Raw genomic sequence first — 21,370 nt, forward strand, 5'->3', positions numbered from 1 at the left:
TCATTATTTTTAAAATACTGGTATTCAGTTATAGCCTCAAAAGCATTATTTTTTAAAATTGTTCCTATTTGCAATAGGTTTTTCCCATTTATTTTTACTTGTTTTACTTTGCTTACTTCAAAAAGATAAAATCTTAAACTTAATTACTCTCTGATTTTGTTGTCTTTTTTTTAAATTTTTTTAATGTTTGTTTATTTTTGAGAGAGACAGAGCGTGAGTGGTGGGGGGCAGAGAGAGAGGGAGACACAGAATCTGAAGCAGGCTCCAGGCTCTGAGCTGTCAGCACAGAGCCCAACATGGAGTTTGAACTCACGAACCACGAGATCATGACCTGAGCCAAAGTTGGACACTTGACCGACCGAGCCACCCGGTGCCCCATCTGATTTTGTTTTTTATATCATGTATTACCTTTTATCATTACTAATTTATTGTCTTCCTGAGAACTTTTTGCCCCCTACATTCTTGATAAAACTATTTTATTTTCTCTTTATGGTAAAACATTTTCTTTTTAATTATAAAAGTACAGATTCAGTCAGATTTAATTTTAAAAGTGGAATGCATCCTACATAAGATCTTATAAGTTAGAAATGATATACCTATCTGGGCACTACAGAAGATGCACAGACCTTCCACAGCTCATAGAGGAGAGAGTGTAAAGACAATTTTGATAAGGAGTAAAGAAACAATTCAAAAATAATTTACAAAAAGAGAATCAGGAGCCAGATGCATTTAAAGTCTATGTATTTTAAGCATGGTGAGTATGGTGCCAGTTCATACAAGGGACCTGGGTAGGCCTGATGTTCATTTCATTCAGTCAGTCAACAAGTATTTCTTGAGTACCTGTGAAGTATCAGGGACTATGTCAGGTGCTTAGAAAAAGTGAAAAATACATAGTCCTTCAGTGTGTTCACTGAACTTACAGTCACACTACTTGTGATATCCTACTGCTTCTGGTACAAAGAGGTAAAAAGAAATTTCAGGGCCCGTTCGCCCGACTCACTGTTTGGCCCCTGCGACCCCATCACCCTGATCGGTGAGCATTTGTTCCCACAGACTGAACCCTTTAAAGTACTCTCCCTCCCAAATGTATGACATACCATAACTGATCTTCATAACATGTTGTTACAAGAAGAAAAGAAGTTTCAGGTATGAAATCACAGAGTATGATTCTGTGTTTTAAGCTTGGCCATGTGATCTGGTGACTGGACACAAACATGCAGGCAGTTTGATAGGAACGGACAGCGCACCTGCCAGCTCTTTGCCCTTTTCTGCCTGTTTTCCTGCCTGTTGAGCCTCTTCTCTTCTAAGGGAGGGCCTCTCAGCTGTCCCTGGTCTGTTCTGCTCTAGGAAGGTTTTTGCTGTTCCCAGGTTTTCAGTTCACGGGATTAGCCACACGGCCTATAATGGTTCTGACCCGAGAATAGAGCCAGATGTTATTTTATTGCTCCTTCTTAATTCTATCTCTTCTGTATGGTGGTTTGGAGAAACTCCTTCCAGATTCTTATCCTTAATGCTGGACACTGGTTTTTTGGATTTTTTTTCCCCCTCTCTATGGGAGGACCAGTGGTAGTATCTGATTCTTTTACTTCCTCTGTCATCTTACCGGAATTCTCATTCGGGTCTTTTGCTGGTACCACACCATTTACAGAATAAAAGTCAGGCAACTTCTTCCAAGGCTACCCCAGACTATGGGTCCACATCCCAATTTTTCTCCATATAATAAAATGTTCTACTCATAGGTAAAGTGGACATATACAGGCAAACTAACATTTCCTCTAAGGTAAAAGGATGTAGATTCTTCCTTCAACCAAGCTTCACCTCTCTTCTCAAACATCCAAGCCTGTAGCATTGGCTTTGCTCTTTCCTTTCACACAGCTCTAGTTTTGCATCCTCCTCCTGTTTCTTGTCAATCTGCTTCATCTCCACTCTTATTTCCCGCCATTTTAGAACTGACTGTATGTCTCTTGCATCCTGATCTATTCTTCAAATGCTTTCTCTTCTATTCTGAAATAATGTGCTTCTTTTTATTCATTCAGAAGCATTGCTGAATGTCTCTGTGTTCCAGGCCCAGGGCTAGGTGTAATGAATCAAGAGACAAAACAGAGTCTTCCCTCAATAAGCTCTCTTGAAAGAGCAGAAGAATAAATTACAGTACCATACGCAGTAAATGTAATGCTGCATCGTAGAAATGTGTAGGTTGGAGATGAACAAAGTGCTACGGGAACCTAGAACCCTGAGGAGCCACTTTTTCCTGGAAAGGCTGGGAAAGGCATTAGCAAAAACATGAAACCTCATCCCTCTTCATTATTTACGTCATAATGCTTTGCTTTTGCTCTCCCCAGACAGCTGTCACCAGAGCAGGGTATGTAAAATGGTCTATTGAAAAAAATTAAGCTTTAACAGTATATAATATTCAGGTCTTTGTATATACTTATACTAAATTTTTTATTCAAAAATATATATATGTATATATACACACACATATATATACACACATATATATATATACATATATAGAGAGAGAGAGAAGGGGGGGAGGGAGAGAGAGAGAGGATCCATGTTTAAACATTTGTTACTGATGGAAGTGTATGATCAACAAAATTTGGACACCCTCTCTTTGGTCACTTACTCTTCTTTTAATTAGCCATTATATGTCATAAGATAATTTCCACATTTTATCCTGAGCTCTTTTAAAATGCTACTTATGAGCATTTTCACAACTTCATTCAAGTATACTTTCAACACACAAAACATCCCATAACTTAGTGCCCTCCATCTTCCCAGTGGCAGTCATTACACCACCACCCATTCAGTCCCTCAGGCACAAAGCTGAGAATCTTCTTTCTCAGCCCCCACCCTCTGCCCAAAACAGTTAATCAATTGTTGTGGAGTCTACCCCTTAAATACGTGTGCATTCCACTCTATCCCTGTGGACCCTAAGATAGCCCCCATCATCTCAACAGGGCTACGTTCATCCTGCTAACTGATCATCCTGCTTCCCATCTTAACTCCTTCTAACCCATTTAGCTTCATAGTCCAGCCAGAGTAATCCTTTTAGAATGCAAAGATGCTAATAATGTCCTAACTATTGAATACAAATTAAGCTCTTTAAAAAAGCCTCTTCATGATCCAATCCAGGTACTGCTATCCACAAACTCTTCATAGCTGGGCATTCAATGTGTGACCAGTAATGAAAAGTTGATTCCAGCTGCCCTTAAATATGTGTACTGTACGGGCACGTTTGTCAGACTGAACATTGAGCTAAGTGCATCACGCAACTTAGCGTAGTGGAGAATATAACTGGCTGCAAGTAAAAGAGCCAAGTGACAGGCAGATGTGGAAAATAAAAAGCCTGAGCATTTTAGAACACATCGTAAATTTGACTCATGAATGTACAATCAAGAGTAGCCTAGGTGCTAGGAAATAGCCAACTAAGACACTTAAAAACTGGATACTTTTTAGAACCAAACAGGCATGGATGTCTATCATATTTCATTATTGCTGACTTATTCACTGAGTTTGAGTCATTTATCTTTACAAGAATGAGGGCAAATATTCAAGTAGTTGAAAGTAGGCCTCTACCACAAAAGCCTTTGGACCCACTTGACTAGGATTAGAACCTAAGCGTCTGTTACTTTGTTCGTTCCTCTCCTCATCCTGTGCACAACCTGCAGTGACGGAGGACCAGAACCACTGATGCCTTGCCCGCGTCTGTCCTTGCAGCCTGCACCCTTCCTGAGCCCATATACCAAAGCCCTGTGGTCTGGCCGTACTAACCAACGTACTGTCTCTGAGTATGCCTTCTGAGCTTCGTCGCAAACCAGCGCCTTCTAACCCATAGATGCTTTGCCTAGAATCCCCTTCCAGCTTACTCTGCTCATTTGACTTCGCTCATTGTTAGAGACTTTTTAGGCATCACTTCATCTGTGATGCTTTTTCTATTCACACCAGTCCAAGGCAGAGTTAGGCACACATCCTCGGCGGCCTCACAGCATCTTATGCATTACTCTAATGCAGTACTGACCAAATTGTACTGTAGCCCACGTTCAAAGCTTTGAACTCCTTGAGATCAGGGACTGTGTGTCTTGTTCATCTCTGTATCTGCGGTACTAAGACAGTGCTGGGCATACAGCGGAGACTCAGTCCTTGTGTACTGAGTGAATGAACTCAGGTACTCATACATTCCCTTTTCTTTAGTGGAAAGTACTTTAGGGGAAGACGCAGAAGCCTAAGAGACCAGGCCAAGAATAGCAACAATAGCATCAACAATCACAACCATAGCTAATTAAGCATTTACTTTAGTCAGACCTTGTTCTAAGCCTGTACATACATTTACTCACTTATTTCTCACAACAACCCTGCTATCCTCATTTTACAGATGAGAAAACCAAGGCATAGAGAAGTTAAGCAACTTGCACAAGACCACACAAGTAGAGTGCAGCAGAGTTGGCTCCAGAACCTTTATGCTAGAACAGAAAGGAACTCAGGTGCTCCTGGAACCACAGGGCTGTGTACAGAATGAGAACGCCTGTTACCTGGTTCCTTCTCCTCCTCACCCAGCGCACAGCCTGCAGTGATGGGGAAACTGGAGCTCATTTTCGACATTGCCACTAAATCTAAAAGTGCTGAAGATCAGAATAGAAATAAATTCTATGCAGTGCTGTGTTTGCTAGGCTTGCAGAGCCTTCCACACTCCCATGAGCAAGCCTATCCAAGCGGTACTGCCTCCGAATTACAAATCCTTAGCAACCTTTGAATAAGCAGAAAGTATGATCCTCTGAATTTAACATTTTCCTCTTTGGCCAGAAATACGTGTTATTAAGTGATGGGTTATTCTTAAAATTCCTTTAACAGAATGGTGACTTATGTCAAATACCATGTGGTTTTGGAGGTACGGAAAATTGGGGAGTCCTCCTGATAAAACTCTTAAATTTCGTTAAACTTGGTCCCCTTTTTCTTGGGTATTTATAAAAAAGTGTCACAGAATAATTTGATGCTTACAAAAATGTTTCTCTTGATATTTAGTTAGCTAGTTGTTTCTCATAGAATGGAAATCTGTGCCTTAAATCTTTGGTTATGGTGATTGAGATGGTACATTGTATATACCTTATTGTACACGTACATATTGATTGTACCTATGCCTACAGTTACTGACAAAAAAGCTAGCTGGTTCCTTTTTCATCCTTGAAATAATTTCATTGTATCTTCTAGGAATTTATCTAACTAATATCTTGAAAACAGAAGAAGGCAACCCTGAGGTCCTAAAAAGGCATGGAAAAGAGCTTATAAACTTTAGCAAAAGGAGGAAAGTAGCAGAAATAACAGGAGAGATCCAGCAGTACCAAAATCAGCCTTATTGTTTACGAGTAGAATCAGATATCAAAGTAAGTTGAATTATTTGAGGATACATTTTTCTAATTAAGTTTATAAACCGGCTGATGAAAGACAGGTTTATTTCAGAGAAGAGATAAAGGAAAATAAAACTAAAAATAACTCGAAGTTAACATTTTGTTAAATGTTTTCTGCAGTTATTTTTGTGAATGTCAGACTGCATTTAAAATATTTAATATTAATAACTGTTTATTTCTTTGCATTTAGAGGTTCTTTGAAAATTTGAATCCAATGGGAAATAGCATGGAAAAAGAATTTACAGATTATCTTTTCAACAAATCCTTAGAAATAGAACCGCGAAACCCTAAGCCTCTCCCAAGATTTGTAAGCATACATATATTCATATTTCTTTCATATTTGTATATCTTTTGCAGTTATTGATATCTGGTGATGTCATTAACACCATATGTGTTGCACAGATTAGTTTTCCATAAGGGCATTCAGGGATGAAGTGCACAGGTGACGGATAAAAGTAACGAATAAATGCTTAATAAATATGCTCAGGAATATTCCATTTGGCTGCATATAAGTGAGCAGTAATATTAATCTGAATAAATCCTGGTAGACGAAGAAATTGGGCAAATAAATAAGTTTTGTTTTTTGTTTAAAAAATATTTTTAATGTTTATTTATTTTTGAGAGAGAGGGGGAGGGAGGGAGCACAAGTGGGAGAGGGGCAGAGAGACAGGGAGACACAGAATCCGAAGCAGGCTCCAGACTCTGAGGTGTCAGCACAGAGCCCAGTGTGGGGCTTGAACCCGTGACCCATGAGATCGTGACCTGAGCCGAAGTTGCCACTTAACCGACTGAGCCACCCAGGCACCCCAATCATTTTTTTTTTTAAACAAAAATGTTATCCAAGATTTACTTTAAGGGCAGAAATTTGATTAATTTATACCAATCCTTTTATAATAAACATGTATTTATGACTTTTCTAAAGTAATGACTGAAAACTTTTAACTATGAATCATTAGCCATAATAATAACAAGTTTGGTTAAAGATACTTTTGTGGGGGAAATAAAGTTTCCATTGTTTTCTTTACTTGCCAATGCCTGGCCAACTTTATGTTTAGTATCATCACCTCACTGATCTGAACATAATCTCTCTTGTTCATAAGAAAGTAAAAAAATCAATAAGTAAATATAAATGGCTTCCTACGTAACCAAGATAAATTTCAAAGTATCTGTGAACTAAAGCTTATGCAATGACCTCACAAGAAAATTTCTCAAGGCCTAAACCAGTTTCTCAAAAGATGGACTAAAAACAGAAAATTGGAAATAGCTATAGAGTCTTGCTCCAAAGAGGCTCACTAATAGCACTCTGTAAGAAAATTTCAGAAACCTAAACATATACACACACGGATGAAAACTCCAGCAATTTAATGCATTTGTAAATAGCTCAAATGATTCCAGCATCACAGTATTACAGCATAGTAAGGTATCATAATTCATAATAATGATCCTGGCTTCTCCAGCAAGGTTAAATTCGTTCAACAGGGTCTATTTAAAAAGCTAGAGAAATCTACAGTATATCTTAGAAAGACTTCCATTCAAAAATACTAAGATAACAAATACTCTGGCATTTTTAGGACTAAGACTCAGCTACTTAAAGAAATCCATTGCCTAATATTTTAGATAGCCAAGGCTTTATGGAAATGGGACGTTAATATTTTAACTTGGACACTTTAGTTTTAATCATTATACAACTTCTTTACTAATGGTTTATGTTTTTCCTAGATATTAGTTGAGTTTTACCAGGCATATATAGAAAAACCTTCCTTTCTGTTATGGTGTTTTAAATATTGTGTTTCTTTTGTTATGTTTACAGCCAAAAAAATACAGCTATCCCCTAAAATCTCCTGGTGTTCGTCCATCAAACCCAAGACCAGGTACCATGAGACATCCCACACCTCTGCAGCAGGAGCCAAGGAAAATTAGTTACAGTAGGATCCCCGAAAGTGAGACAGAAAGTACAGCATCTGCACCAAACTCTCCAAGGACACCGTTAACACCTCCTCCTGCTTCGGGTGCTTCTAGTACCACAGATGTTTGCAGCGTATTTGACTCTGATCATTCGAGCCCTTTTCACTCAAGTAGGTGCTAAAATTTTAAGTGCTTAAAAGTAGTTGTTAGTATTCTGTGTGCTAGCAGTAATAAAGAATCTGTATAACTTTTTTATTTTTTGTAAATTTGTACACAAATACCATTCCAAAAGATATTATTACAAAAATATAAAGCAAATTCTGAACTCCAGCAACTTATAATTTTTTTAAAAAACCTGTTGGAATTGCTCTCTTTAAATTTATTATACTTTACTGAAAGGACTGGTGATGAAAATTAGTAATTTAAGCTTGAAAATTGGTATTCAAATATTTGCTTTCAGTTGGTGAATTTAAAATGGCATCCCTCATCCAGAGAAAACAAAGATAACTCCTGAAATCTGCAAGGATTGTCAGTCCGACGCTTTAAATGCTGCCTCCAAAATTATTGTCTCCGCATACTACTCAGTACATCATTCCGGTTCCACCAAACTCTGTAGTTTCAGATTTTGCAGCAAGAATCAAGTTCAAACTCTTCCTTAGTCTGCACCATCTGGCGGACAGTATGTGGTGCCCGCTAATCCACTGCCTGTGCTTTCCAGCCCAGCCGGACAGATCTCCCAGACTGCACACTGTTGCTCACCCCTTTTTTATTTCTAGACCAGTGTCATCTAATAGAAATGTAATATGAGCCACGTATGTACTTCAAATGTTCTACAGCCCCATTTTAAAAAGCAAAAAGAATTAGGTGAAATTAATTTGATTAATATATTTTATTTAACTCAGTGTATGCAGAATGTCATTTCAGCATGAACTCAGTATGAAAAGTTATTGAGATATTTTACATTCTCTTTTTTGTTCTAAACCATCAAAATCCCATATGCATTTTACACTTACAGCACACCTCAATTCAGACCAGCCACATTCACATGTTTAATCCACACATGGCTGGTGGCTACCAAACTGTAATGCTCAGCTCTAGCCCTTTGAAGAGACTACGTTTTATACATGGGTCACCCTGCTTCCACTGACTTTCTAACCAATTCCACGTGCAGTTTTAAAGCTCTAAGAACACACAGCCTTTTTCCATTTGTTCAGTATTAAATCCAAACTTGAATCCCATCACCTTTAACCCTCTCACAGCCACTTGCACATGCTTTTCCCATTGGCTGTCAGCTCAATGTACAGACCAAGTTCAACCCCAGTATCTGGCAGCACAGAATCCAGTCCTGAGGGACAGCGTGTCATTGTGGGGAGGAGGTCGAGAGGCGGGTGACCTAAGAGTTAGGAATCAGAGGATCTAACTTTTTAACAAAAATCGACTTAAAATTATTCTTTGAAGGTATATTATTTTGAGATTTGGTCCAGAATCCTATTTATTTATTCCTGTGTTATACATACATTTGTAGTTACCCAGAAGTTTGTCTTGTCTGTTGACCACCCTAAAGTGTGTTTGTTTGGAGAATTACTACATCTTGGCTTTATTTTGCTACTGGGGGTTATGGAGTCACATTATATACATATATTTCTGATAAGTTCAAATAAATACCAGGTTAAAAAAAAAAATCCCACCTATTCTCCCCAGTCCTCTAAAGCTAAGTAATGAAACCAGCATTTTTTGCAGTATACCCCACCTAAAATCATTATTTCTTCTGCCCACTTAACTGTTTGCAGGGTTTTTTTTTTTTTTTCTTGAAGCAGAGAGCTAGTCTGTATTATAAGGATTCCCAAATAAGTAAATTATTGAAGTCCTGTGAAAGCTATCAACTGCAAATTCTATTTCTCTTAGTTTAAAAAGTAGCTACAAATGGAAGAGGTGGGGAAATGGGAAATAAGTTACCTGCTAGTTCCCTACTAGTTCCCTACTAGTGCTGAATCTTTACGATAACTAGTCAAAAGGGGAAGAAGGGGTCGTCTTGGAATGCAGTGGTCTGGAGCTGTGCTCTGCCGTATGTGGCGGTGGAACAGGATTAAATACTGGACAAGTGGAGAAACCACTGTTCCAGGAGTTGGGCTTTGTAGTCTTAGCTTTGGGGGTTTTCTCAATTTCACTTTCTTTGTGATAAAGAAAACACCTACTGCTATTCCTTTTGCTCTTGGTAGAAACTGAAAATAACCAACTTTGAAATGAAAAAACCTAGCCAAGTCTAAAACCATCTGTATGTTCAGTTAGTCGCTTACTTAAAACTTACGTGGCCTGCGTGTAGTAAAGATCCTCATCTGCTGTTGACCTCACTTCTGCTTAACAGATCTGCTGGTACCATGGGGGCCACCACCTTGCCCACTGTGTTGCCACCACAGCGTGAACTCCCCCTTCCTCAGGGCCTGGCAGGAAAGAGCTGCCGCGCCTACATTCTTATGTCATCTGAACACCTGCCACTCAACAGAACAGCAGAAAGTTCCGTTGCCTAAGTTTTTCAAAAGGCAGTTTGACCAGAATTTTTGATCAGTTATAATAGTACTGTTTTGCTTCATATAGTTTTGTCTTTCAGAATGATTTACTTTAAAACCGTACTTGGGGCACCTGGGTGGCTCAGTCGGTTGAGCGTCCGACTTCGGCTCAGGTCATGATCTTGTGGCCTGTGAGTTCGAGCCCCGCGTCGGGCTCTGTGCTGACAGCTCAGAGCCTGGAGCCTGCTTCGGATTCTGTGTGTGTGTGTGTGTGTGTGTCTGCCCGTGTCTGCCCCTCCCCCGCTCATGCTCTGTCTCCCTCTCTCTCTCTCTCTCAAAAATAAACATTTAAAAACAAACAAACAAAAACCATACTTAATTTTTCAGCCAGTATCTGTTGCATACCTCACTCCTTGCCCAGTATTCCTACATCACATTTTCTCTGGTAAAGTTTATAAATCTTACTGAGAGAGGAAAAATAATCATGGTTCAAAGAAAATCACAGTTTAGTGCTTTAGCCATTGTTAAATGCTGCAATTCTCTCTTTGTACTGTGTTTATTTTTCACTCTCAGTAAGATTGCAAGCTTAACTAGAGAAGATACGTAAGGGCTTAGCAAAAGCAAAGTGCTAAATGAGTGGTGAAGACATAATGCTGTAGGAGTTTACACAAACGATGACCACAGAATGGGCAAGAATGGTCACATCAAGCTTTGTGGTGAGGAACCTGGCCATCCTCTTAGTGCACCCACATACACCCTCACATTCAGAGCCCTGCCCCACACGCTGCCCTGGCCAGCTCCACCTTTGAGGTGATGATGACAGTGGCCCTGACCAGGGGAGAGACCACCCAGCTCGCTTGCTTTGTCTCTGCTGCTCTAACAAGGTGGAGAGGATGAGATGCTCTAGGGACCTCCCTGTGTAAAGACAGCCTGGTCAGAAAAGGGAGCCAGAGGCCCCACCTGGTCTGTGTGCTGCAGATGAGCTTAGCTGTGTCCCTCTGCAGCAGAAGCTTTGACAAGAAAAGATGGTAGTCCAAGCTTGAAGCTGGAATGCAAGGCTTTTCTTCATAGAAGATTCTTGTAGGTGCTTAGTTTCTGATCTCAAATGAATTTGCAAAACAGGCTTTTGTGAGTTTAAGAAGTTATTCATGATTGATACAATTTTTGTCTATAGGGAAATGCTTATTTCTATTTTAAGAAAGACTCATTATAAATTGAAAGCATCTTGAACAGTGGTTTCAATCCTGACTGTGCAGTATGATCCCATGGGGAGCTTAAAAAAAAATACCTATATGCCCAGCCCCTGTTTGAATTAGACTGGTATTAGCACTAGGAATCAGTAATTTTTAAAAGCTGTCCAGGGGGTTCTTTTTTTTATTTTTTAATTTTTTTAATGTTTATTTTTGAGAGAGAGAGAGAAAGAGTGTGACTGGAAGAGGGGCAGAGAGAGGAGACACAGAATCTAAAGTAGGCTCCAGGCCCTGAGCTGTCAGCACAGAGTCGAGTGCAGGGCTTGAACCCACAAACCATGAGATCATGACCTGAGCCGAAGTCGGACACTTAACCGACTAAGCCACCCAGACACTCCAAAAGCTTGAGACTGAGAACCACTGAGCTGTCATTTGGGATTTGTACTTAACAAATTAATACTTTTTTAATTAAGTGGGTTTTCACTCCTAACTCATTATAAGTAAACTTGTTCACTGACAAAGATTTCTAGTATATATTTCTTGATTAGAGCATGTATAATTCAAAGAGGGTTTTTTTTTTTTTTTTTGGCATTTTCCAGGCAGTGAGACCAAGAAATCCATTTAAAATGACAAATCAGAAAAGTGCCCTTGATTTACCAAACATACAAATCTAAGCCTGCGACATACATGTATATAAATATGACCAAAACCAAGTCTGTGTATGCACAAGTGTTTATGTATAGGTATAATAATTCTTTTTACAAGTCTGCAGTTTATAATTATCATAAGCTTTGTGTTTTTATTTTATTCCCATATTATACTAAGTGTACTACCGTATTCTTGAGGCTTATCTCCAGGAGGCATATTTATTTCCTTTCCAAGAAAAGTAGAAAAAACATAAGTAGGTAAACACTAAAGGTAAATACTCCCTTAACCCCTGTTATGCCTAATAAGCAGTGGAGTGAATCACTGACAGAGCAACTGCTTCACTTAATATCAAAGTATAAAAATTCATCTTAGAGATAACTTATTAGAATTAGCTGGATTGCTACCTTTGGTAACTGTGGCCTCCAAATGAGTATCAGTACATAAGGAAAGGAGATTAATGGGATAGATTGTTAGAAACTGGGGTATATGGAAAATAAACCCATAGCTATAGAAGTAGCAATGACATTAATAATCTTGCCAACTGAACCTGGAACATAAAATTATTCTTGTTCTCACCAAAGAAGCTAAAAGAAACAGTGGTCCAAATTGAGTGCTTGTCTATTGTGGAAAGAGAGACAGGGGGAGAGACAAACCTGAGTTTTAAAAAATCAGCTGAGTCTAGTGTTACAGGAATTATTTTAGTCTCGTGGATATTATCTCATCCATATGTTGGTAATATGAGGCAGTGTAACATAGACAACTATGTTGATTTAGAACCACTACAGATAACTTAACCTTTTGTCTGTTTTTTGCCTTTATTGCTCTTGGGGCTTTGACTTTTATGGTTTTCAGGTTTTTTCTTAGATGAATTAATAATCTGTTGAAATGAAGCATTGTAAAATTGTCAGTGAGTTTCCTGTACAAAATGTGTCTAAGTGCCAAATATTAATTGATTTTTTTTAAAGAAGTGTTCAAGAATATAGAAGGAAAAAGGCTATATCACTTTCAAGCTTGTTTTGTAATATCCAAAGCTGTAGTTATTTTGTCATGCTCTAAGAATAATTTCGTAAGTATATAATAATATTAGTAAGAAATTCCCTTTTATTTTTCAATTTACTAACATAAATTCATTGTTTACTACTTATTTCACACAGTTGAGTTTTCAAAATAATCTCTAGTAAGTGACATATTTTTATATGTCCAGCTGAACTCTTTGCTTGAATTGAGTTTATACATATTTTAAAAGTCTTCCACTAATAGAGAAAACTTTAGTTTCCTCATGAATGCTTTTCATTGAATTATTATGGCATCAGGTAGTGAATCTAAAAGGAATCTTCAACATTCCCAGTATGATATTAACTCAATTCTTTATTTTTCTCAAAACTGAGACGTAATGAGCTTTTACGAAAAAGACTGTTGTACCCTTCTTTACTTGAATGACAAAAATAACATTTCTATCGTGGATGAATTTTTGCAGATGAGTTGAATTTATCAACGAAAGAAAAAAATCTGCTTCTCTTGTTTCCTTTCACAGGCAGCGATACCGTCTTTGTCCAAGTTTCACTGCCCCATGGCCCAAGTTAGTATATTTAGTTTAAGACTCCTAATTCTTGCTTTGGCTTCAAAAATTAAACCAAGTGCCCCCCTCCCTGCTAAAACTCTTCTTGGGCCTGGCAGCACTGGTACCCCGCTTGCAACATCTTAGAAGTGAGGCCTTCCCTTGTGCTACCTTTTGATCATAGATGATTTGCTTAAACGTATATACTCTTCATGCTTTTCGTAAAACCCTTTTCTCTTTTAAAAAAACATTATTATATGGGTGACTTCCACATTTAACCATTTCTCTTTCCCAACTGTAGCGTTCTTAGTAGTATTTTAATGCTCAACTTAAAAAAAAAAAAAAAAAAGCAAGAGCATGCATGCGCATATGGGAATGCTGGCGGCTATGGGCAGCGTCTGAGTCACAAGATACACTTAGCCTGACGACCTTGGCACAGACTGCAGGCAAATGACCGTAATTTGGCTTAGAAGAACTATCTTGTAGTTGTAATTACTTAAATCATACGGCCTAAATATTCATCACTGTTAAGTGAAATAAAGTGCCATTACAGATATTTGCTTTTATTTTTAAAGTCAACTAACAATTCACCAAATTAGTCCATAAATTTTAAGCTAATAGGTTAATGGTTTTTGCTGTCCTTCATACAAATGGTTTCAAAATGTATCCAATGGAAGACATTAGTTATAAACTAATTAACTTATTGCATAGTCTTTTAAGAAAAAAGGTAGGTGATTAAAATGTTTCTCATTTGAATAACATCAGTACACAAAGTACTCTTTAAGTTCTATATTGTTATAACATTTAGTTGACAAAAGCTTAAAGGAAAATGAGAACCTGCCAAGTATAATTCTGGATGATCATTTATGTATTTTTTCATCTTTTTTATACTGTGCATAAACTTAACAACTTACATGAATGTTGTCTTTCATAATGTAATTATTTTATGCCTAGATTATGCCCTTGTCATCATAAATGTCTAAGGATGAGTTCTGATTAGAAGCTTTACTCACCTGTCTTGTGCCAGTTCATCAACTTTTTAAATCCGGTTCACTAGATTTAGTGTAATTTCTGTTTTTATCAGGGCTGCCTCACTCATCTTAAATAGCTCCATCACAATGAAAATGTTTGGATTAGAGTATGATGAACCCGATTTTCTGCCAAGGAGAGCCAGCCTATATGTAAGCAAAGTGAGGAGAGACCCCTCCCCCAAACACAAGATTCTTCCTGGCATCCTTTGAGACAGTCGCTGGGGAGAGCAGTTCAGATCAGAAACTAATCCCAAGGACTGACTACCACCTAACGGCAGGGAGATTCTATACTAATACAGTCAGGGAAAGAAAATGAGCCCATCACAAAGGCTTAACAAAATTACCATTCCAAAGGTTTCTCCCGGAAATCTGAGAATCATACCCAAATAAAAACTTCCAATAATTAACAGTGGGAATGTTATTTTGTTCAAAAAGCAAAATAACAGAATATCTTAGGCAGCTTTTTTTTCCCCTGAAAATTCTGCTAAGAAATTTCTGCATGCTTTTATAGCAGTTTGCTTTGATAAAGGAAATACTACCATGTATTGGTTTGTTGAACTGCTTTTGATAATTCTGTACATTTCTTTTAATAAATATAAGCAGTTTCCAGCTAAGCCTTTTCAGGATTAATAGATGAGATAAAATTCCTGTGAACTGTTAAAAAAAATTTCACATCCTACAGGATCTGCTTCAGTATCATCTATAAGTTTAACCAAGGGCACTGACGAAGTGCCTGTCCCCCCTCCTGTTCCTCCACGAAGACGGCCAGAATCTGCCCCCGCGGAATCTTCTCCATCTAAGGTACGTAGAGAGTCCTGTCATCTGGAGCCCAGAGTCATTACAGTTACATTAGAATCACGTGCCTGTGTCTAGTTTAGTTCCTACCAGATTAGGTCAACACTTCAGGGTATCTGGGCTTAACTGAGTTTAGACGAGGACTAAATACGGATTTATCCTGCGGTAATGTTTATTTCCTATCTTCTGAAGGAGTTTTTTGGTATGTTTTCAAAACCCTGTGAGTCTAAATCATGGGTACTGTCCAGGAGAAAACAAGTTTAATCCCAAAAGAGTAGAATGTAGTCTCACGCAGACCACACAGAGAAAGAAAAGCAAAGAGGTGTGAAGCTTTATATATGAAAGCACGTTTTAAGTGAAACTTAAACATGACCCGTCTGCGCCCTTGATAATAAATCTGATATGCTTTTAAATGGGATTTTCATAACAGTTCTGGGTTGGAAGAGACCTTAAAGACTTACAATAGCTATTTTTTTCCACTTGCTTAAATTTCTTTCTTTGGCAACTGTTGACTTGATTCGGTGGTTCTCAGAGGATCTGGAGAGCAGGGCACCTGGACAAGTCAGGACACTCTGTAGAGTGTCATAAAATGTGAACATAGTAGGTTTAAAATTGTAAGATTGACTTACGTTAAGTCATAAATTGTCTTAGATTGATAGGTGCACAGTAGCAAACAACAAAATTTTGAGAAAAATTAAAACTTGGAAAAAAATTGTTTTTAATGAATTGGCATAACTCCCTCCTTTTAAAAAATATGGCAAAACCCCCTGATCCATGCCTCGCTCTCTTCCAACAGTGTGTTTGAAAACCCCAATTCTTAATATAGTCACAGCACTGCATAAATTAATAATAAATGTGTGTTTTATTCCTTTTTCATTTGTGTTAGATTATGTCTAAGCATTTGGACAGCCCCCCAGCAATTCCTCCTAGACAGCCCACATCAAAAGCCTATTCACCGCGGTATTCAATAGCAGACCGGACCTCTATATCAGACCCTCCCGAGAGCCCTCCCTTATTACCACCGCGAGAACCTGTGAGGACACCTGATGTTTTCTCCAGCTCACCACTACATCTCCAGCCTCCCCCTTTGGGCAAAAAAAGCGATCATGGCAATGCCTTCTTCCCAAACAGCCCTTCCCCATTTACGCCACCTCCTCCTCAAACACCTTCTCCTCATGGCACGAGAAGGCATCTGCCATCACCACCACTGACACAAGAAGTGGACCTTCCTTCCATCACTGGGCCGCCGGTTCCTCCACGACAAAGCACTTCTCAACATATCCCTAAACTCCCTCCAAAAACTTACAAAAGGGAGCACACACACCCCTCCATGCACAGAGATGGACCACCCCTGTTGGAGAACGCCCATTCTTCCTGAGTGTCTCTGTTCCAGGATGGACATTTTCCTAGCCCCAAATCCATTGCTGGCAATGGATGCACGGAATGTGCCAGCACTGAGGAGTTACAGTGACAACTCCAAACACTAACGACTCTACTTCAAGATGCAGTATAAGACAATGAATTTTAACCTAGACATAATTATAAAATGAAAATGGTATTCGTTTAGATATGGAAAGACTGATGTAGAGGAATTGGACAACTGATTGCACCTGAAAATCAAGTAAAGGGACTTTTTCCAGCCAATAGGCAGGAGTCCTCTTTTTGTGAAGTGATCTTTATCGTTAAAGGGATGGAAAACATAGTCTAGTGTCCAGCAGGCCCACATGATGACAGTTTTTGTAATTCAAAATATGCACTTTTTAAAAAGAAATCTTAAACAGGGATCTTCATATCTCCTTTGTTTTCCTTTGCTTTTACTCATCCTACTTTAGAATATTTTCCTAGAAATCATTTAAAGGACTGTGGGGGGTGGCTGTGGTGCCTGACCTTGTAGGAGTCCAGGCCCCGTGCTGTGCCACAGTCCCGTTTACAGATTATTACAGTGAAGTGAATGGGTACCGAGGCTTCACCAAAGAGGTACTTTTTTTTCTTTTTCTTTCTTTTTTTTTTTTTTTTAGGAATAATTATATTAATTTTAAGAGCATTCCCCCACCCACCCTCCCTACAAACAAAATATGGTGGTGATGCCTTCAAACAAGAAGTTTTGTGTCATTAACATGACAGAAGAACTTTTTAAAAAAATGTAACTGTCAAGTATACGATTTACATTTAGGAGACTGTTAATCTGTGCTAGATTGTTATCGTCCCCCACCCCCCACAAAAGTTTACTGGTAACCCATGTCATGGCTCATAGCCGTCCCTCTAACCATTCTCTGGAAATGCAGTCACCCAGTGTGGAAAGGAGCATTGCTGGGCGTCCCTGACACCGCTCATGTTTTACGGATAGTTGAGTAATCCGCAGATCTAGAATTACCTTGCATTGCCGAAATCATGTGTATATAGTGAATGTTATATAATAAACCTGGCAGGTCTGTTTTAATTTAATTGAATAAAGATACAAATACTTTGTTTGGCTGGCATATATTAAATTATTATATGGAGAAAATGGTTGATTCTTATTTCTTTCAGTTGAAACACACACACACACACACACACACACACACACACACACACACGCAAACACTAAGCATAAAAGCACGTATTGTGGTACGCCTTGGTTTCTAGTTCTGGATTGTATGTATTCATCTTAAAGAATGATAAGATGTTGCAGTTTGGCATGTAGGAAAAAAATTTGGTTAGAGTAGGATGGGTATCTTTTTAGCAGAACTTTGTAAGTTTTTTAATTTGCTAAGCAACATGTATACAGTTTGTTAGTTTATATTAAACATTCTACCTTGCTTGAGGTCTTTGCTCTATCAAAACTATTCATAATAGAACATCTACCTACATCATTAATATCATAATATGGATTATTCATTAAGCCTATGTACTGATCTTCTGAGTCTAACAAATACTGTGACTGAAATGCATGCAACTTGTTGAAGAGAAAAAGTTTTATTAATCTCCACTCTAATGTCTATGAAATGTGCAGCATTCCATCATTAGTCATCCATTCGTCAGTATCTGCATGTGTCCTCAGAATAATGAAGCAACATTTCAGCAATTCTGTTAACCATGCCATTAGAGACATTTTTAGAAGTGCTGCATCATGGTGCAAACCTAGTACTTTAATAATTTCCTGTGATATTTATTAGAGCATTAAATGTACATCACAGTAGTACAGTATATTGTCCTTTAAGACCAGAATGTTGATTGCATCATCATTAAGCAATCCATCCTATCACTTCCTTTCTTATTTATTTGTTAGAGTTGAATCTTTGTTTAATATCTGTACCATTCCTATTATGGTAGCCATTTTTCTCTCTGTAAAATGTCTCCTTTTAAAAGTCTCCCAAAAAATTAATTTCGAATCCACTCTTGTGTGCAACACGTCCATAAGACCATTCATTCAACAAGTGTTTAAGCCTGCTTACTAGTGCTGCTACAATTAATCATAATACACATTCCAGAATCCCCCATGATTTTTTATTAGAACAGCCTCATTTTCCCTAGGGTTTCCCTTTGTCTGTCTTACTGATCACTTCTCTTTTTAATTACCCCACCCCACTCCATATGAGAACCTGAGAAGTCACATTGGAGCCCATTCAATATCTCCCTGGCCAGTGTGTTAGCCTTCATTAAAGGAGGCTTTTCAACCCGCCTGATCGTCTAAAGAGCAAAAGCTTAGATTTGGAGTTCTAATCATACTTCTCCCAAAGGGAACCATTCTTCTACCCCAGTGGTTCTAGGAGACCACTTCACTGTGCATCAGCACTGTGGATAGAGGATATTTGTATTCTGAAGCTGACATTTGGGTAAAAATATTTTCTGCAGTGGTGACTGCTTAGAAAAATTCCAATTGGGTGCCCTTAAACGGAGGTGGAGAAGACTGTATCCTTGCCTTCTTCATACATGAAACATGAATTAGCTGACAAATTTATTCTCTGTAGTAACTAAAATATACTTATTCAGGGACAAGAAGTGGCTGAGAAGACAAGTGCATCACCACAACATTCTGTTTTTGAATCCAGGACATTACAAGACAGTCAATGCAGCATGACTATTCCTAAACCACATCCCAAAACATGGAACATTTCTTTTAGAAATGGAAATGTTCTTAGATGTGTCATCTTTGGATCACAAAATAAAAATATTTCAAGGTTGAATTTAACTTAAGTGGGCTATCAACCGAGAACAATACAAAGGGAGGCTTTTCACGTCTGAGCACTTTTTAAAACAGGAACAGATAAGTATATGTTTCTAAGTTTACTGAAAGATTATTTACTGTTCCCAGCCTTTCTAATGCATTTCAAGAATACAAATTATCAGGAAATAAACAAGCATTAAAAGTTTTCTTAATTAAAGGTTGTTGGGTATCAAAGGAGATATTTAGTAGGTTACTACGCTCTAACAGCTCAAGAAATGTTTTAATGGGTCTGAATTTAGGAAAGCACCTGCCACACTTAGTGATACTACAATCAACACAACAGTCTAGTGAACAAGTACCATTTCAGTTGGAGGCTATGTTATGGTTCTAAATTCTTCCTTAATGAGTTTTCTATTAAGTTGAAAGTTACATAAACCAAAACTTGGTATCTGTGATCATGATCTTAATTCTCAAGTTTGGCTTACTTTAATCATGTATTTCATCCTTTGTCTTTAAAGACGGCTTAAATTCAGTTTTAAGTGGCTCAGCAAAACAAATAATGGAAATGGAGGGAGAGGTTCCCAATTTGTTAGTGTTGTACATATCAAAGAAAAACCTTTTATTTCCTCCAGATTTAGAAAGAAACTAACCATTTGTTTCTTGGTATTCTGCTGTGGGTAGGTTCACTTGTTCTTTTAACCTATATTGTATGACTGTTGCACAAGTGTAGGTCCTGTTGCACATTAATCTTTATCAGTAAAATACATACCACAGGGTTAAAATTGGTTTGGCTGAAAGAATTATGCAGAATTATTTATAAGGGAAAGTGATGACTTAGTTTGTTTATTCAATATTTCTCCTTTGAAGCATCTCATTACTAACTTAAAATCCCTTACACATGAGCCAATGAAATATTTTGAGCTCTGGTTAAGAAGCATGAAGTCTATATGATTAAACAAAAGCACCTAATACTTGTTTTGTAAATTTCATGCCTTATTTTCCATTTTTGACACCGTAAAGTGCATTTTCTGTCGACTGTGAGCAAATTTCCCTTTTGCCTTTAATGAAAATAGTGCATTAAGTAGCCAATTGCTGCAGAATTACAAAGCAAGTTAGCTAAAGGTGGATCACATTGGATTACCACTCAAACAAGATGCATAGCATGGAAGTCACATGTGGTGTGGCTTTAGGGAGAGCGCACCTGTGCCAGATGCATGCCACTTTCAGTAGCTGCCAAATGTGCCTTTAATTAAGAACATCTCTAATTTGTTTCTTCAGATCAAGTCAGCATTTGGGGGCGGGATCAGGGCAGGGGGACCTTGGGGTGCAAATATCTGGTGAGACACACCAGAGAAGAAGCCTTTGTCAAAGTGACATGTATAACTTCAGTTGAAACGTGTTCATGTATATGTGTGTGTGTGTGTGTGTGCGTGTGCGCGCGCGTGTGTGTGTATTTGCCTTTGTTTAGTAGCACGGTATTTGCTAAAATAATTGTCAAAAAATTGCTCTGTCAGTCTTACTTTGATGTAAAAATAAAGTGCAGTCTATACATCTAATATGGCCTTTGTACCTGACCATGTTCGTAGGTAATCTTTGTACTCTGCGTGCAGCAGTATTTGGTTTGCATTTAAAGTGAAAATAATGGCTGTTATTTTTCTGGCATTACTAAGATAAATTGAAAAATAATAAAGAAAAATGCCTTACCTAGTCCACAAGTGTATTATTTTTGTATTTATTTTAGAAAGCACTCTTTTCAAGATCAGTCGTGATTCTCATTTTAGCTTGTGCTTTCCACATGCAAATAGTTTGTTCTATCTCATGGTCTTGCTTTGGAGACACTTTTTCCTGTATCATGTTCTCTATAAAAAGTTCAGTATTTCCTTCTGTATCAAGCTCTCTGACTGTAGTGAGCAGGAGGCCCTTGGGATGAAAATTAGTGACCTTCAGTATCACCTTTCAAAGGGCTGAGGGAGGCATTTGTATTCCATCAAAGTTTTAAGATCTCACAATTCCTTGACAGGCAAGTTTCACTGAGACCTGTTGGAAAGTGGCAGCCTGACGTTCAGCAACTCTTTCTAGGCTTGGCATAAAAAGATACAGTTTATGGTTATACATTGTAAAGAATTATACACTGTCAAGAATTTTTGTAAGTGTGAGGTCATTCATGGTGAACTACAGAAT

The 21,370-nt window shown here is 38.1% G+C and overlaps 1 protein-coding gene across 3 annotated transcripts in view; it reads left to right on the forward strand.

Annotated features, from left to right (window-relative positions):
• SOS1 (SOS Ras/Rac guanine nucleotide exchange factor 1) overlaps positions 1-20,896 on the forward strand; it is a 150,961-nt gene extending 130,065 nt beyond the window's left edge. Inside the window, exons 18-23 of one of the 3 annotated variants that reach the window (XM_030311248.1) lie at positions 5,212-5,384; positions 5,599-5,715; positions 7,219-7,483; positions 13,193-13,237; positions 14,930-15,048; positions 15,929-20,896. In XM_030311248.1, coding sequence (XP_030167108.1) covers positions 5,212-5,384; positions 5,599-5,715; positions 7,219-7,483; positions 13,193-13,237; positions 14,930-15,048; positions 15,929-16,420 — 1,211 coding nt within the window. In that variant the 3' untranslated portion in view covers positions 16,421-20,896. Of the gene's footprint in view, positions 1-5,211; positions 5,385-5,598; positions 5,716-7,218; positions 7,484-7,773; positions 8,126-13,192; positions 13,238-14,929; positions 15,049-15,928 lie in introns of those variants that run through there. The other 2 variants (XR_003967886.1, XM_030311249.1) reach the window with 2 other exon arrangements.
• Positions 20,897-21,370: the final 474 nt, after the last annotated feature.

The sequence above is a fragment of the Lynx canadensis genome, chromosome A3 (genome assembly GCF_007474595.2).
Source record: "Lynx canadensis isolate LIC74 chromosome A3, mLynCan4.pri.v2, whole genome shotgun sequence".
Lineage (NCBI taxonomy): Eukaryota > Metazoa > Chordata > Mammalia > Carnivora > Felidae > Lynx > Lynx canadensis.